The sequence below is a fragment of the Rattus norvegicus genome, chromosome 19 (assembly GCF_021556685.1).
Source record: "Rattus norvegicus strain SHRSP/BbbUtx chromosome 19, alternate assembly SHRSP_T2T, whole genome shotgun sequence".
NCBI classification, from domain to species: Eukaryota; Metazoa; Chordata; class Mammalia; order Rodentia; family Muridae; genus Rattus; species Rattus norvegicus.
Window position 1 is genome coordinate 64,804,796 of NC_141552.1, and position 18,519 is coordinate 64,823,314.

The window sequence follows — 18,519 nt, forward strand, 5'->3', positions numbered from 1 at the left end:
TGCACTGCTCATCTCACGGCGCTTCCTGCATGGCACTTACGGCTCACGCAAGGTGGGCGCCTGCCCAGTGGAGGGGAGCCATTCCTCTCTCTGGACTGAATCTCGCTCCCCCTACAGGATAAGCGTTCAGATCTAACACTGCTACCCAAATAGCCTTCAGCCAAGCACCGTGTCTGGTGTCCAGGGCCACCTACGCAGTTACTCGCCTGTACTAGACACTACTGAGTCAGAATAAAGAAAGTTACCTTTTGAAACCTGTAAATATAAAACAAGAGTGACCGGAAGCCTAAATTCTTCCAAGGTCAAAACGCACGACATCACGCCTGTACACATGCCACACACCTCAATTACAAGGTCTCACACACCTGAAGCGTGGCTGCTCCGCCCAGGCTGCACAGGCCCCACATGGCTGGTGGGGGTGACTCGAGCCACTCCACTGCTGGTGACCAAGGATGGGGCTGAGGAGTTGAGGCACCGTCTCTCTGACTTCTCCCTGTAAACGACAAGCACAGTGGTGTCCAGACAGGTGCACCCTTGTGATGCTGACTCTCACCCGAGAACTGGGGAAGGAGTAAGGTAACCTGGACACCGATGTTTTAAAACCTGCAGGTGCTAACACCGCTTGGCACACGAGAAACTAAAATGAACACAGTTCGTTCTGTGTTGATTTGATGATTTGAGACACAGTCTCACTATGTAGCCTAGGCTACCTCAAATCCAATCCCCAAGCTCCAGCCTAAGTACTAGGATTGCACTGTGGCCACGCCCAGCAAAGCACACATCAAAGGATTTCTTTCTTTCTTCCTTTTTTTGTTTTTCAAGACAGGGTTTCTCTGTATAGTCCAGGCTATCCTAAAACTCACTCTGTAGACCAGGCTGACCTCAAACAAGAGATCCGCTTCCTCCTGAGTGCTGGGATAAAGGTGTTCACCCCACCCCAACATACGTCAAATGACATCATGCTTACTTCTCCAGCTCCAACTGAGTCTTGAGCTTTTTCTTTGCTCCCATGGTGAGGGACTCAAATTTATTCAGATCTTCTTCAGTAAGGCTCAGAAACTTGCATAAGAGAAACAAAAAGGCAGTTACGGAGATGACCACAAGAACTCTGGAAATGGCGGGAAGCTGAGAGAGTAACAGACTAAAGGGATAGCAAACAGAAGCCTGAGGCCCTGACAGCACTTCCCAAGGCTCTCAGAGTATAGCTAACAGGCACCCTGCAGCCCAGTCACTAGGCAGGGACACACAGCTTTAACCTCTAAACATTTACAACTCAAGGCTGCCCCTGCCCTCTGCAGATGGTCTTGCTGGCATCTAGTCTCTGGGTGGCTGATACACTCGGTGTGGAGGACAGCCAGAGTGGGGCACCCTGCTCCATGCTGCACACTGGAACAGAGTACAGTTACTTGGCCTAAGCTGGAAGATTTTTTTCCCCCAGCAAATCCCAGGATCGTGGTGAGGATCCAAGAAATCTAGAAACAGGGCACTCTCCAGATGAAATGATCTCACAGGCCTGACGCCCTAGGACAAGGCCATACACCTGGCTTACCACATCAGAGCCTGCGTGGGGTCCAGTCCCCTCACAGTAACTCTGAGTAGAAAATCCAAACTGATTCGGACAAATGGTAGGAAAGTCTTCTGTCCTTAAGATTTATGGACCCTCAGCAGCAGCATCACAGGCACAGATGCTGCGCTTTCCACTGTCCACAAAGCTCCATCTCCAGGGTTAACAAGTGGAGTTTGAGACGGGTGGAACTGTTAAGAGTCATCCTGTCCAGCAGGGGGAGTGAGACCTCAAATACCTTGTGCAGGAATCATTTGACTTAGAAAACGTGAAAACGCCAACACACATGCATCCTGACAAAACTGTCCACCACAGCATGGCTCCTGAGCAGCTGCTCTGCCACACCCTCAGGGCCGACCACTAAATGTGGCCTTGGCTGCCTGACCCCACTGTTGTGTCCCTGTAGGCAGGCCACACTGACACGAGCTGTATTGGAGCTGCTTTAAAGAGGTGGGAACGGTATCTGAATGAGCCCTGGCCTACAGCACCTTGAGGGAGGGAGCCATTTCAACTCGGAGTTCCTGGTTTGTCAAGACCTGAAACACCTAGAAAAGCTGCTTGTTTGTTCTGCTTTGCTTTGTTCTGGCTGCAGTCTGGGAGTGAAATGCTGGTCCTCTCTGCCGTCACCTCCATGTCCTTCCATGCTATGGAGTCTAAAGCCTACTTGACCCACTGGGAATAAGGACGGGGCACAGGCTACTAGAGTCACACCACACACATCGGAGTAGCCATCTTACCTTCTCCATGGTGAGCTGTTTAAAGACGGGGTAATACTTGTGCAAACGCAGTTTCCTAAGCCAGTCTAAAATCCCATTCTGCTCCTGGGGCTGGGGGGCCTGCAGACCAGAGGGCATCAGGATGGTGGGCGAGTTGTCCACTTGGGTCCGGTACGCCAGCGCTGGGCCTGCACCTCCTGTGTGGGAGCAGTGGGGCAGGGAAGCGGAAGAACTGGCCGAGTGTTGCAGGTGGTGCTGGGTGCTGCTCTGCGAGGATGGGATGCCAGCCACGCCACACACAGGCCTGCAGGACAGGGAACAGTGGAGTGCAGGCGCTGCTTTACAAAGCTGCCGGGTGGCAACCAGGAGGTTAGAGGACTCCCACACTGGCACCTGGTGTTCAGCTCACAGTACACCCCGGGTCCTGTCCCACCACCACCACCACGACGTCCGTCCCTCCTCACAGCACAGAGCCCACAGGGACACTCCTGTGCCTGTCTGCTGTGTGTGTTTGTGTGCACCAGAGACCCAACTGAGCTACCTGGTTCTGCCACCTCCAAGGAACAAAATGAAATCAGTAGACTGTGAGTTAAAACAAGCTACTTGGTAGGCAATGAGAAAACTGTAAAACCGGGAAGCCAAACACTGGATCCCTGCTACCCAATTCCTCTCCTGGCGTTAATCGAGATGTAGGTCAAGCAGCTCCAGGAGCAGCTGCTCACACACAATGCCGGCTAAAGAGGGCCACTAACCTTCCAGACACGCCCATCATGGCGCCCACTTTAGGAGGGGAGGGGTTGCCAGGACCTACAAAGTAGAAGGAAAGAATCACAGAAACTTACAGACAATAATAATGTAACTTTATTTACTTTTTTTTTTTTTTTTTGGTTCTTTTTTTCGGAGCTGGGGACCGAACCCAGGGCCTTGCGCTTCCTAGGTAAGCGCTCTACCACTGAGCTAAATCCCCAGCCCCGTATTTACTTATTTTTAACCATTCCACAAACTTACTTGGACTTTGGAGCTGTTGGGAGGGAGATGAAGCACTGAAGAACTTCCTGACGTGGTCGTGCTTCAGTGTGTGGGCCGGGATTGAAGCCAAGAACCTGGAGAGCAGCACAGCAGCGTCAGCAATGAAATGACACCCGAAACACCAAACAATCAACACTGAGAGACTGAAAACTTCATGCAAGAGAATGAGATATTACAGAAAGACAAGTCCCACAGCCTGGCACTTCTTGCTTTCATTCAATTTGAAAAGTTCTTCTCGTGTCCCTTTGCTGCCTTCTGTAGTGAGTGACAAGCACTGGAACCTTAGAGTCCCTGAGTCTGCTGGAACCAAGTCACAACATGAAGACATTGGTGACAGAGCCCAGACAGGACCATGGCTACTTAAATACAAGAGAACCAGCCCAGGCCACAGCTGTGACGTGGGTGGCAGAATGTTTATCCAATATACACAGCCCCAGGTTCCACCCTAATACAGCATAAACGAAGTGAGCACACCTGTGACCCCAGCCTTGGGAGACAGAAGCAAGGTTACAAATGCAAGGCCTTCCTCAGTCTCAAAAAACTCCAACGAAACAGAACCAGAGAATCTCAGCACGGCATGTGCCACTGTGTGGGGCATGGTGAAGACCCAGGGAGCCTCTCTTCACTCTGACACAGAACAGCGTTTAACCCTTCAACACAGCTGACTGCATACATCTCACAGAAAGGCTCCACAACATGCACGGCATTTGATTCCGTCACCCCATCCTCAGCTTACTCTAAGGTTGTCCACATCCTTCAAACCCTCATGACAGATAGTCTGGGGTAGGGGACGGGCCCACACCAAAGAGCCGCAGCCGCCTGGCCAAGAGCCTTCTGTACCTTAGGCCTGCTTCCAAATCAACGTGGTTGCGCTCCACATAGAAGGAATCTGGGCCAGCCAAGCAAGGAATGAGTTTGTCCAAGTTCTCTTCAGGGCAGAGTTGGGATAACTGAAAGGAAGGACAAGGGAGGTTAGTTTCTGCAGCACACCAGCAGCAGCCTGCCTTGTTTCAAGAGGCATGGCAATGGGCCTCAGGAACATCTGTAGCAGGACAGTTTGGACCTTTTCAGCTGGTTCTACATGCACCTTAGCATGCACGACACCCATCCCACCACAGGCAAGCGAAGCCCCACAGTCTACTCAACTTCCCCTGAGTCTAACATAATGTGAGTCACAGAGCCAGGTCCTGACCACAGTGTAAATAAGGACCAGGCCCCCAAGGAAAGCACAGGCTCTTCGATGCTGTGGTAGGCATAGACGGAGTAAGACGGATGTGTCCCCTGGGCCATAACGACCACCATACAGAGGCAGAGAGGGTGGCACAAGTACCTGGGGACAGATCTAAATTCCCAGGGCTTTGTCTCCAAGGCAAAGGTCCTTAACCTTTAGGGGAGACTATTCATGGCTCAGTGTATAAAAAAGGCCCCCGATTTCTTAGGCAGGCAATGCTCTGGAAGAGAAGAGTAAACATCTTCTGGCCCAGGAGCAAGGACACGGAACTCCCATGTATGCAGGACCCTTTATCACCAGGAAGGGGCTGGGGTTCTGACAAAGCCTCGTCTCCAAAACCCAGGCCTGACAGCCCTGTGTCTAGGACCACGAGCAGGACAGGATAGTGGAGAACCCTGCTCTGTCCCTTACCAAAAGTCTAGCACCAGGTAATGGGCACTGGTGACCATCAGAGAGGGGGCACAAATAGGAAGAAAGCCCTGTGCTTCCGGTACTGACACTGTTGAGAGCTGCGTGGTAAGCAAGGCTCTGCAAAGACCTCCAGTCGTTAGAGAATCAGGAAACAGCAGCCCTTCAGAGAAGAGGTCTCAGCACCAGCCATGCCTGCCTAGACTGACCCAAGGACCTCACCACTGGCCCAGGGGGAGAGGAGTTCCCACTGTAGACATGACCACCGTTTCCTCAGATTCTATCGCCTTCCAAAGATAATGCCTAAGATCCAATAAACACCTCAAAGACACGAGAAAATACAGGTCAGGGAGACAATTGCCAGTGTTGTGAGGAGACATCTACAGGTGGCTCATGCTTGTGACCCCAGAGCCTCTCTGCTGACAGTCATGGCTAGCAGGAGGGACAACACTGCACTTTTCACTGCTTGAGAGATCTTGATCACCTTACCTTTGAAATAAATTCTGTCACTTCTGAAGAAGACTTAGTTACTGAAGTTACTGAAGAATCAGACCATAAGACCTTAAAGACAAATAAACAAGCCTTAAAAAACAGATGCCACAGATTCAGAGTCTAAGTGTCCAGGGTTCACAGCTAGTACCTACTGCCTGGGGAAGGGTACAGTCACACTCCTGATGTGCTATGAAGACAACGCTCATATAACTCAAGTGGCCCCGGGGGTCACTCCTAGGATGTCACCAGCCATCTGGGTGGATGCCCATGTGCACTGAGTATGTGTTTTCCTCTTCATAGAGCATGTGATGCTGGACACAGCATCAAGTCACAGAAATCAGCCTCTTCATCTGAGCAGGTGTCTGTACCACACAGGTACTGTGTCTACATAAAAACCTGAGCCCAAGGCTGGCTTGGGCCCTCAGAGTCTGGGAGGTGAACAGGACTTAACGGCAGAAGCTGCACATGCCTGTGGACTTGGCACTTGCTCTAAGCCATGGCACTGTGGGCAGCATGGTCTTCTGACGTCATCCAGTTGCTGGCCCTGGCTGAGCTCTCCAGTCAATCCTGACTACAGCATGCCTATGTTCACAACAGTGCTATGCAGCCTGAATGAAGCTACTGCTGCAGGTGTGTGTGGGGTGGCGCTGGGGGTGGTCTGTGTAAAAAACCTGTATCCACTTAGAAAGGCAAGCACAGAAGGTTTGAGGAGCAGGCTGATTGGGAGATACAAAACACAAATTTTGCCTAAAAGCCACAAGTCACTGCCCAAAAGAGACATATCACATTCAACCTGGTACAGAAGCAAGAGCTCAAGATGCCAAGCCTCCAATCCCATCTCCTATGTATTCCTGAGACCTTCACCCCTGACCTAAGAGGGCCACAGTAAATGGAGAGAGACCCAGTGACTTCACAGGTGGAGGACTCCAGTCTGAGACAGTTGCTACCAGAAGCATGGCTTCTATCCTGACTCGTGTGCACTTGGTAGGAAGACCCCTCAGTGTGTCTTGTCCTCTAACAATCTACAAAGCTGGGGTCCCTGAGTGTGGCCCATATCCACCCTGAACATTCCAGATTTGAGGTGAAAACTTGAGCCACCCAAAGTCTTTTTTTTTTTTTTTTTTTTTTTTTTCGGAGCTGGGGACCGAACCCAGGGCCTTGCACTCAATAGGCAAGCGCTCTGCCACTGAGCTACATCCCCAACCCCGAGTCACCCAAAGTCTTAAGTTGAGACGATTGGCGACCTGTTTCTAGCAGGAGTCTTTTCTTCCACATCCATCCCACAGGATGCATCAAACCCGAGGAAAGCACAAAGCCTACAGGCAAACAAGGTCAGCAGGACAGCCATGCTGAAAGCGCACGACAACCTGCTGTGATACTGCTGTGCTGTGTGTGTTCTGGGCTCCTCACTGCAGCCAAGACACAGGCTGGAGTCCCAGGCAGGCCCAGAGACCCACTGGGGTTAATTTCCAAACTGCCCGACTTCAGTTGGCCAAGGACCAACACTGCTCTGGCCCCACACTCACGCTCCACCCACTCAACACAGGGGTTGAGGAAGACAGCCACACAGAGGCAGGAGACGTAAGAGGACCTATATGCAGTTCGCACCCAATCAGAGCTGGCATCTGCCATCCACCTCCTGGAACCCATCCCTCCCAATCCATCAGCAGGCGCTCCAGGAGGGTCGAGGCACACAGCACCGACTACTTCCTCCAAGAGCTGCAGAGTGGTGCTGAGACGGACTTGACTCTTTCGTCACTCAAGAAAGACAAAGCAAGCGACCACACGGGCGCAGGCCAGCCCCACATGCAGCTCCACCTGTCTGGAGCCACCAAAATGCCACGTGCTTCCTTCCATACCAGCAAGGTGCTGTGTGTGTGCTAGGCAGAAGGCCCCGGCCAGCCCACAAGGTACCTGGGAACAGGCACAGCCTAAGACCCCCTACTCTACCAACCTCCCAGACATCTTAATGAAAACGCAGCATGGAGGATGAAGGCTGCAGCCCACACTCTCAGGGGCTGATGCCAAGAGCACAAGGAAGCTGAGGCAATGGGGGCAGGTAATGGTCTGTCACAGAAGAGAGCACAGGCCCCAGTAAACCTCCAGACAGACAAACCAGAAAGCAGAAAAGCTGCGTAGAGACATGACAGCATACTCCTGTAATGCCAGCACGTGGGAGGCAGTGGTAAGAGGACTTCTGTGAGTTTAAGGCCAGCTGGTCTATGCAGAGACTTCCAGGACAGTTGACACAATAGAGACGCTGTCTCAGGAAGCATCAAATGGTACAGCCTGGCTAGCCCGTAAGACCCTGCCGGACACTGTTAAAAATGGATGACTTGCCAGGCACTGGCGGCACACACCAGTACTCACGAGGCAAAGGCAAGTAAGTGATCTCTGAGTTCAAGGCCAGCCTGGTCTAGGATGCAAGTTCCAAGGCTACACAGAGGAATCCTGTCTGGAGGGAGGATAGCACACAATGACAACAACTACAACCCTGGGAGGGCAGACCTGGATGATCCAGGAAGGCAGCCAGCTCAGCACTGGCTGCTGTTGTCAGTCACCCTACGGTCAGGTACAGGCTGCACCACCCTGCCTGGATACTTAGAAATGGCCTCAAGCTGGGACAGTGGTGACAAACACCTTTAACTGTCCTGAGTAAGAGGGGTGCCAAAACATCTGACCACACACTTGTGCGTCGACAGCTGAGCACATCACCTCTAGGCCCTCAGCAGACTCTCATCCTTTCCACAGAAGCTTCTGGTAAGCTCCTTCCCCATGTAGTGGTTTGCATTTTCTAGAGTTGTATGTAGAGTCTGAGCCACTGTGCCTCTCTGCACCCCTCCCTCCCTTGGGTAATGCCGTCAGGTTCCCAGGACAGATGCACATCATTCACCCTGCATCACACCTGAGCATCACAAATCTGCCGTGGAGCATATTAGCAAACAAGGCTCTGTAGCAGGCGTGGACTCAGAAGGTCTCACGGAGGAGTTTCTTTGCCTTTTGAAAGCTGTCAGTTGCTCACTATGCCTAAGTCACTCCCGACTCCCAGGAGCAAATGCACACAGAACTCCAGTTCTACAAAATCAAGTGTGGCCAGCCTTCTTCATAGCAGCTCTTTCCACGGCGAGAGCTCTTTAACACTGTGCACCAGCACTCAGGCTGCCGGCACACCTTTCCTTTCCACACATGCTCGCCGCCAGCCATGCCGCCTTCTTGGTATTGTCTATTCAAATCTTTTGCCCATTTTTTTCTTTTACATACCCCCCACCCTCCCGTTTTATCTGAGACAGTGTCTCACTATAGCCTTGGCTGGCCTGCAACTATGTAGGCCAGGCTAGCCTTGAATTCATATAGATCCACTGCAGCCTCCCCCTGCCCCCGACAAGGCTGGGACTAAAGGCGTGTGTTACTAAGTCTGGTCCTATTGTTGACCAAATGTTCTCATTACTGAGCTCTGAGAGCTCTTTGTAGACTTTGGATGTCAACTCTTCACTCTTTTCAGAGCCCTGGACAGCAGCAATGGTCCTGCCTACAAGCTGCAGCTTGGAGAAAGCACATTTGAGCACTGGACTCAGAAGCCTTTCACTGCTGGCTTCTCAAAGCTTTCTCAGCTCTCTTCTGGAAACCTTTCAGTATCTGACTCCCAGAGAAGTCTCTGGTCCTTTCCAAGTTAACACTTGTGAGCGAGATCTAGGGCAGATGTCTGTTCCCAGACAGCCTATCTTCCTTGATCCTCTGTCCTCTATGGAGCCGACCAGTTCAGTCCTCTGGAGCAGAAAGCATCTCTGTGGTCTTGTCCACTGGTCAGTCACCAACGGACACCAAGCATGTCTGCTCTGCAAGCTGCACTTCACCTCTGGGACCTCAGCTCACAGCAGCAGCTACTCCTGTCCTCTGTGCTGAGAGCTCCTCCTTCCAGAAGAGGTCAGGTGGCCACACTACACGGAGAGCTGTGGGCAGTCCTGGGCACCACGTTACCAAAGCCCAGACCCACTGCCACAGTAGCTGCCCTGAGGACCAGGGTAATCCAGGCCTGTGTCCGACTAGCAGAAGCAAGACCGCCTCCCAAGATGGCTCCACGGGCATTCTTATCTCTGCAAATAGTCCCTGCTGGGCTGAGAACATCTCTCTCAGATGTACCAGAGCAAAACAGGACAGATGGAAGCAATGACACAGATCACCTCTTCAAATACCACAAGACACCCAAGTTTCCAAATAGACTATGACCACAGCATGTCCCGGGTCCCTTAGAACCTGCTGCCCATACCACCTTCAACACTAGGGCTTGGCGGATTCATGGTGCTGCAGTGTTAGCACAGTCAACAGCCTCCAAAACCTGCACCAAGGGCTCTCCCTGGGTTCAGAATAGACCCATCTACAACACAACAGGTTCTACCACACCGCACCTCCTGAAAGATAGGTCTGGCTCACACACGGTCTGAACACTGAACAGGAGTCTCCTGTGTGCTCACCATTACTGCTGGGGCAGAGTCTCATGATCTGCCCACGTCTGAAGACAGGGTCTGAGAAATGTCTACCCTGCCATGCCAGGTAAGTAACAGAATCATGAATACAAGCAAGTGATACATTCCCAGCTTCCCATGCAGCTAAGTAAGACCAAAACACCGAATTCTTGTCAACAAAATGTAAGCAGAACTCTTGCGGTTGCTCCCGAGCACACGCTCCCCAGTAAGGACGGAAGTGCGAGCACTAGAGCCCCGGCTACCATCTCGGACCACAAGGCCATAACTGTACAGCCTGCAGCCACGCAGGGCTCTGACAGAGGCCTGGGCCTGCCTTCTTGAACTCCGTTGACAGGAAATAGAAGGAACTTTTGGACTGTCTCAGCCACGTCCATGGTGCACCACTTTGGAGCACATCCTCAGTGTCAGACCAAGGGCCATGGTCACACAACCCTCTCTCTCCTCCCCGGGAAGAAGGCCAGTTCAGCCACTGTCCCATACATGTGGCCAGGACTAAATTCATGGGCCCTAGAGCTCAGCCTCTCTATGAAAAGGTGGGTATCCTCTAACACCCTAGCCCATCCTAGAGACACCTGCCCCAGCCAGGCTCGAAGCCCACCTCAGCACCACTGCTATCCAGGAAGCATAGCTTTTACTGTGCTATGTGAAGTGACATGTGTGCCTCTAGATACCTCCAACGAGACGGGGAAAACAGCATCTTACCTCAAAGGAGCACTCAACGCCTCTGTCGCTTTTCGTGTGTGACAATCCCTTCAGGTCTATCTTTTCAACACTCACTGTAAAAACAAATACAGAAGTATAAGAAGGAAGGAAGCCTTTGAGATATACATGGGTGCTGGGCATGTAACACGTGGCTATCCCATACAAGACTGCCAGAACCAGGCCTGAGGAGTGCCTCCATCAGCCTTACAAGACCAAGGGATACCAATGAGATCCCAGGAAAGGAAGTGTAGGGGCTTGAGTGGGACCACTCGTTTGTGAGTCCTTTAAGATGGTCATGAACTGGGTCCACCTGGGAAGAGCATGACTGTGTCCTCCATGGTGAATGGGCTGTATGAAAAGCCCAGTGCTCTCTTTTAGAGGGTCTCTCTACAAGCCCGCCCACTGTTACCCAGCTTCGCTGCAAAGGCACACACATGAAAGCTCTGTACAGCAAGGTCTGGGAGGAATCACACTGCTTCCCACACAGCGTGGCATGATTACAAGGCTGGGAACAGACGATGCTTTAAAAAGTCTAAAGGAGACTTTCTGTCACCACAGAGTCCTGAAGTATCACTACTTCCTGTTCCAAATCCTTCTCTTCAGAAATGAAATGATGCTATTAAACTATAAGCACTGTTTCCAGGTAAGTTCAAATACACGCTCACAACCAAGCTTTCTGCCTGGGCACACTCTTCCTCCTCCAGACAAACACACGCTCGCAACCAAGCTGTCTACCTGGGCACACTCCTCCTCCTCCTCCAGACAACAGTCTTGCTGCTGGATCCACCCAGCGACTCAGCCTCTTCCAGGCAATCACTTTCCACAGGCTGACAGTCACACAACCCACTGTGTTAGGTAACCAGGAAGAGCACAGCCACCTCCTCCATATAGTGCAGATTTCAGCACCCCATGAGTCCTAGTAACACGTGGTGGAACTCGGCAGGCTTTATACCCCCTGCAGGTGCAGCCTTCTGGTCAGCAGAGCAGTGCCCTCCAGAATGCCAGTCGTGTATGATGCTGAGGGACAACTCACAAGTCTCACAGACAAAAGACCTAGAGGGGGAAAGGCCTCAGCAGTGAAACCTGCTCTGTGTGGCTGCACTGTGAGCGTTCCTGTCTGGACAGGCGCTGTACCACAGTAGAGCACTCAGCCCCAGGTCAGCTGCAGGGACCCACAGGGAAAAGAGCTGTGCCACTATCCTAATGGCCAGCGTGGTGCCCTGGCCATTCCAGCCCCTCCTTCAGCTAGAGACCGGCAGGAAACAACCCTCGGCACAGACTCGGTAACAGCAGTCTAAACCACCTCCTTCTTTAAGCAACTGCAGGACCCGGGCCTGCCCTACCCAGAGAATCAGTGTGAACCCAGTGTTCCCAGACCAAAGAGCATCAGGGTGCATGAGAAAGGAAAAAGGAAAAGCCCATCTGGACAAGGGAAGTGACTCAGAGCTGGACAGGAAATGGGCAAAGTAGATAAATACAATTTTGCTGTCTGAACATAAACGCATTCTGGAGCCAGCCAAGGACTCAGCCAGTGACTGACCATGAAATACGTTTTAAAGCTAAGTACGAATCTCATGCCCTACTGCTGGCAGCCTCGGCACCCGGCAGCCTCGGCACTATATTAGGGGCACAAAGTGCACAACATTTGAGACTGTGGTACATGTGGCAGCTCTGCACAGGGCATGCAGAGAACCACAGCAACTCTGAGCACTTCACTCGGAGCGTCTGCCACTGCCAGAATCATTAACGCTGCCACCTGAACTTTAGCACTGACCTCCACCTCAAGAGCTGGTAATGCACACACGGGTGTCAATCTTAGATTTATGCTTTTTAAAATTTACTTAATTTTATGTGTATGAATATTTTGTCTGCATTTATATATATATACCACATGTATGCCCGTTGTCCATAAAGGTCAGAGGAGAGCACAGTACTGCCTGCAGTTGGAATTAGGATGGTTTTGAGCCATCATCTGATGGGGGTTCTCCCAAAGAGCAGCCTTGGACTCTGGCCCCTGAGCCATCTTCCTAACCCAGACTCTTACACTGTGAAGTGGTGAGATGTTCGCTCAGAGTGGAGTCCAAAAAGTGAGAGGTGCACACTACCCGCCCTTGCACACGATGTGTACTCCGCTGACTCACCTACCTTCTATAGAAACTCTGAGGGGAGGGGTTGGGGATTTAGCTCAGTGGCAGAGCACTTGCCTAGCAAGCACAAGGCCCTGGGTTCAGTCCCCAGCTCCGAAAAAAAAAAAGAAAAAAGAAAAAGAAAAAAAAAAAAAAAAGAAAAGAAACTCTGAGGGGAATGTCCCTCAATCCCAAATCCCAGCCTCATGTTTTTTAGGGAAACTGAGGAAGCAGCCATTCAATTACTGTCGTATGTCCTATGGTTCAAAGGAGAATTGCTGAGGAAGGCTGAGACCAGCTAGCTCAGCAATGGGACAGCACTGACCTAAGAGACAATGTGCCCAGGGTTTGATCTCCAGCACCGCACAACAACAACTTAAAAGCCAAGCAGTGCAGTGACACAAGCCTGTGGGCCAGGCACAGGCACGCACTGCAAAGCTCTCGACCATGGCCTCTGTCCTCACACTGAGACTGAACACAGAACCAGGAGTGTCTGGAGCACTAAGACTTCTTATCCGTTCCACACTGTGGTCCCAGAGCAACTCAGGAGAGAACACCACTATGTGTCAGGAGTCAGCTTTCACCCTTAACTCCCTGCTTGTTAAAACTCATGCTTTTATTCCGCGTTTCATTTTTATTAAAAGCCCAAGACTCTCCTGGTTGGTTCAGTCTCTTAGCTGCTCTTCACCATGACATTATATAAGGAAGCTGTAAACCGAAGTGGTGCAGAACCAGACACTGCCCAGGCTGGGAGCCTCCTCTCTGTCTAATGGTGTACATTTCCTACAGACCTGATCCATGTAAACAAGCCCATCATTTTTAAGTGTACGAAGAACCTGAGTTCTGAGATATTGCAGATCTGCAGTTTAATCAAGGCAACAGAAGCAGCCTACCTTCACTCTTGTCAGAAACAGATGAGCTGGGGTTGGGGATTTAGCTCAGTGGTAGAGCGCTTGCCTAGCAAGCGCAAGGCCCTGGGTTCGATCCCCAGCTCCGAAAAAAAGAAAAAAAAAAAAAAAAAAAAAAAAAAAAAAAAAAAAAAGAAACAGATGAGCTACTCCTACCCTGTGCAGGTACACAGGCACAGAACCCGCCCCCACTGCCAGAAGTGAATCACCAGGGGTGTCTCCTTTTCCACCTGTACTTGGGTAGGCCCCTAACCCCTTGGTGCTTGTAACAACGGGCACAGGGACTGGGATCTGAGATGAGCTCTCTGTATAATGGTTCCCAACCATAGTCAGTGGGGAAAGAGGAATGGAGCTGGGAGGGAGGGAGGGCAACCACTGGCCAGGCCTGTACCTCTGCTCCTACACAGAAAGGTAAGAAATAGCACTGGGAGAGAGACTGCACTGCTACCATTAACCCTTCCTTCTCTTCATCTCGGCAGGCTCTCAGACACAGCTCATGTCTGTACCCCAGGAGCTTACCCGTGGCTTAAGTCTCATCTGCAAAGTGGGGTGTATTACTGCAGAGATAAGGGCTTCGGTTCCATGCTCCCAGGTTACTGAGAGCACTGAGAGACTGGGAACACAAGATGCTTTAGGAATGCTGCCCAATGCCTGACCATTCCCTGAGTTCCATCATACTGCTCTCAGACTCCTAGACAGCAGAGAAGCCCAGGACAGAGGACAGGACCATGAGAAAGGGACTGAGAACTGAGCTAGCTTGCCTGCCTATGCTGAACAGAAGAAACTCCTGGTGTTGGTTGATGATGGCTGATGCTAGGCTGGCTCCACTCTGGTCTTAGAGGACAGCCCGCAGTGTGCTCCACTCTGGTCTTAGAGGACGGCCCACAGTGTGCTCCACCACTGCTCAGTCTTCTCCTCCTTGGCATTTAAGCATGACAATCAGGGAGAAGTAGGTAACAGCCACATTTTAAATTATACCCAGAGGCTGGAGAGGTTTCTCAGTAGTTAGCACACAGACTGTTCTTCTAGAGGACCTGGGTTCAGTTCCCAGCCCCCCGTGTAAAGGGGTCTACACTCCAGTCCCAGGGTGCCAATGCCCTGTTCTCCACAAGCAGTACACATACACACATCACACAGGCACACATGCTGGCAAAATATGCATATCCATGAAATAAGATAAACCTTAAAGGAGAGAGGGTGAGACAGGGAGAGAGAAGAGAAGAGAGAAATCACACCTCCTTGGTTATGTCTCAAGAAAAAGCACTGTGTGTGGCACAGGTGGATGCCCTGCATGGTCTGGAGGGGACAGCACAGGGGAAGCAGCCTTCATGGCAAGGCAGCCCTGCACTCCAGGTGCAAACTCCATTCTGGGTTAGCAGTGCTGAGAAGACCTTGTGGGACAGAGGAATGCAGTCTCCTGGGAACCTGCACCATGTATACTGTCACCTTGCAGCCAGTGTTGGGTGGGAAAACGGCTTTACAGGACCTGTCACCCACTGCTCTCCACTGTGCCATGGTCTTAAGACACACGTGTGACACAGTGGCAAGAAGGCAAACTGCCCTGAGCTTTGACCGAGCCAAGTCGAGCAGAGACAGCACTGTACAGAGCGCAGGCCATTAGAACTGCAGCACAGGACACAGCTGTGAGATAGGAGACGGTGCCTGGGACACCAGCACTGGACCCTCCCACTCTGAGCTAGGAGTGAGTGAGGCTTCGGCATGGGCAGTCTCCCAGGAGTCTCAAAGTGTATGACCAGTCAGGACAGGCCTCCCTGACTAACTCTGCTAAGGTTTGGTCTCACCAATACTCTCATCCAGTTTAAATTATCCCCGGCTGCCCTGGTGCTTCCTGAGCCGATCTGGACATTAAGTTAGAAGGACCCGCGCCTGTCTGTGGTGAGACTCCGTCAGCTGCAGATCCACACTGAGCAGCCCACGTTCCAATTACGTTTTTTAAAAATGGGTTCAGCAGCATGGGCAGTGTGGGACTTCACTTCAGACGGTGGCAGGCACCGGGAGAGTGAGGACAAGAGTACCTGTCACCACATCAGCATGGAGGAAGACGTAGGAGCCCATTTGGTTGGGAAAGACGTGTTCTACGGCCCAGCTGCTTGTTTTACCTTGTTTTACCTTGTTCTGGTGTGAGGGGCGGAAGATATTTAAACCCTTTTTCCTCCCTTAATAAACACTAGAGTTTAAGTTCACATTGCTGACGTGTGATCACGAGTTCCTTGGGAGAATCAGAAGCACAGCCTGAGTGAGGACACCTGAAGACCCTGTCGCAACAGCGCACACCTTTGTGGAGTGCACGCCCCTGACCCCCCACCTGGGCTTTCCCACTACTGTCCAGCATAACTCACCCACCTTTGCCATGTTTTCCCAAAGGCCTTTTGGGCAGGGCCTCCTCCGTGGAATGTGCTGACGTATGCAATGCGTTCTCCAGACTGTTGCTGATGCTGCTGACGGGGGTCTCAGTTCTGGGAGCCATCTGAAGAGGTAAGAATATCATCTTCTTATTTTTTTTTCCTGAACAATTGTCTCTTGTTGAAAGTCACACACACAAACATGGCTCCAAGTTTCCCTACCATAACACGGCATACTTCCTGAGGAGGACAGGCTTCACAGCCTACTCCTCTCCCCACCCATCACAGATCTTGGGCTTCTGTCTACCTAGAGTCATTAACCATCCAGAATGGCAGTCCTTAGCCACGGTGGCATGCATCGAATGCTTTCATCTAAGGCAAAACCCTGTTTTTACAGCTTCAAATTAAATGTTTCCCTATGACAAATTCCACAGAGCTCTGAAAGCCACAGAAAAGCAGAGAATGGCACATGTGGCCAGATACAATTTGAACAGCTCAAAGAGAATTCCACAATTCCACTTCTAAGGACTGTTCTGTAATATCTTCCTCCTAGACTGAAACATTCCATCCTGAGAGGAAGCTCTTTGAACAGTAAGGTAAACAACTCAAGATAGCTTCAGGAAGTCCCTGAAACTGAGCAGATTTCACTAGACCCAGCCCTCTCTGCCAGAGTAAACAATAAGCTGAAAGTCCTTTTAGAAGGAAGAAAGCCAAGCAGGAAATTCTCTCAAAGGAGCAGACCATAGCAGTGAAGCTGGGCAGGAAAAACCGCTCTCAAGAGAACAAGTTGCAAAGACCCCCTAGACCAAGCTGCCTGGAAGAGGTTTAAACCAACTGAGTCACTTGGAAAGGACACTCCCCAGCCTTCTGAGCTGCCTGCAGGCCATGAAGTGTGCTCCAGGTTCCGAGGTTTGTGAGCTGTCACCTATGCTGGGGTGGGCCTTGGTGATGGAACTGTCTTTGAGTCATTTATGTTTCTGTAAGTGACCCCCAAAAAACTCAAGTTGGACTTGGTGGTATCTGTACTTGGTCTGTCATAAGCTGCCTATCTGGGGTGAGCAAATATGCTCCGCACTCCCCCCCCCCACCACGTTCTGTCATACAGGAGGATTCACCACATCAAAGCTTTACACAGGAAGAGAAACTGACACCGACAACTTCATTATCCCGACTGAGACCGGCCCCATGGCTGAACCTAAGGAGAAGTTTCTCATGTTCCACAAGCCCTGGTCAGCTGACTTGGGAAGGAGATGGACTGCAGTACCCTCAATCCCCCAACCCCCCATCAGTTTTGGAAAACTTTATAGCACAAATAGACTAGATGTAAAATATGAAAATAGCAGTGCTTTCATTCAGTCTTAAGGTCTCAAATTTTCTAATATTAGGAAAAGGCTCAACATTTTAAATCTTGGCAAAAGACTTGTAGGTTCCATGACTGAGTGACTATAGTGTGTGCACCATGGGTGTGTGGTGCCAGGTACTTCTCCTTGTGTGGTGCCAGGTACGGTACGGAGACCCATGCTGAGATAAGGACCACTTCACAAAGTATCAGTGTGCCCCCTGGGGACTCTAGTGACAACAACAGGAAGTACTTCCTGTGTCCATGCAGAGTCAGCCCAGAGCTGAGGGTGCTGTCCCCAGGCCAGCAGCACTTGGCCGGGCTGAGAGCTGCCTGATGAAAACACAGGCAGGGAAAAAATGCTTAAAAGTGAGGACTGGAGGCCAAGTGCCCGTCTGTCTGCCCGCCCTGTCTTCCTCCTCTCACTTCTTGCTTTTCTGTTTATACTGGATGCTGTCTTCCACTGTAATTCCCAGAAATGCTGTTTTAGGTTATTTTTGGTTAGGTTAATTTGTCCACATGACCCACAGTTCGACTCAGATGCTCTCTGACTCACTTCAGCAGAGTTCCAATGGCCCCATGTGCATAGGTCCCCCTCCCATTCTGTGCAAGGCCTGTAGACTAAGCCAAGGTACCCCCTTCTCCACCTCCTCCTGAGTTCAAATCCTCTCTGAGCAAACCTAACTTTACTTTCATGGAAAGGTCAGAGGTTCTGCTGTCTGGCTAACTCCTTTCATCATCATGGTTTAAACCAACAGGGCCTGCGGCACAGCCCAGAGACTCAGGCAGATACCCCAGCCCATTTACCTAGCCCTACTCCTCACCCCAGCCCAGTGGACACAGTCCCTTCTAGAGGACCTGGACTCTGCTCCTTGTCCACACGGCTCCTTCAGTGTCTTACCTCTATGGACCGTTCTGTTCATTGAAGGATCCCCTTCTTCCGCTTAGACATTAGATCTATCTGTATGATATCCAGCTACAGCCAGAGTTCCCATGGCCCCAGCGGCACTGATTTCCAGGTGATGAGCTGTACCCCCATCTTGCCTGGGTGGTATCACTAGCACCTCAGCTGCTCTGCTTGGGTGCCATGGCTACAGGCAGATCTGATGCTCAGCACCTACTCCAAGACCAGGACATACTCCTCTCCAGTGCTGCTG

At 51.2% G+C, this 18,519-nt stretch overlaps 1 protein-coding gene across 2 annotated transcripts in view; it reads right to left on the bottom strand.

Moving 5' to 3' along the window:
• The window catches only part of Zcchc14 (zinc finger CCHC-type containing 14), a 44,336-nt gene that overhangs the window by 6,813 nt on the left and 19,004 nt on the right, over nucleotides 1-18,519 (bottom strand). For both annotated transcript variants that reach the window (NM_001427306.1, XM_087594974.1), the window contains exons 2-10: nucleotides 16,025-16,148; nucleotides 10,627-10,700; nucleotides 5,438-5,509; nucleotides 4,150-4,259; nucleotides 3,289-3,383; nucleotides 3,033-3,087; nucleotides 2,302-2,584; nucleotides 968-1,059; nucleotides 366-493 (exon numbers count right to left, since the gene is read on the bottom strand). In NM_001427306.1, coding sequence (NP_001414235.1) covers nucleotides 366-493; nucleotides 968-1,059; nucleotides 2,302-2,584; nucleotides 3,033-3,087; nucleotides 3,289-3,383; nucleotides 4,150-4,259; nucleotides 5,438-5,509; nucleotides 10,627-10,700; nucleotides 16,025-16,148 — 1,033 coding nt within the window. The remainder of the gene's footprint in view (nucleotides 1-365; nucleotides 494-967; nucleotides 1,060-2,301; nucleotides 2,585-3,032; nucleotides 3,088-3,288; nucleotides 3,384-4,149; nucleotides 4,260-5,437; nucleotides 5,510-10,626; nucleotides 10,701-16,024; nucleotides 16,149-18,519) is intronic.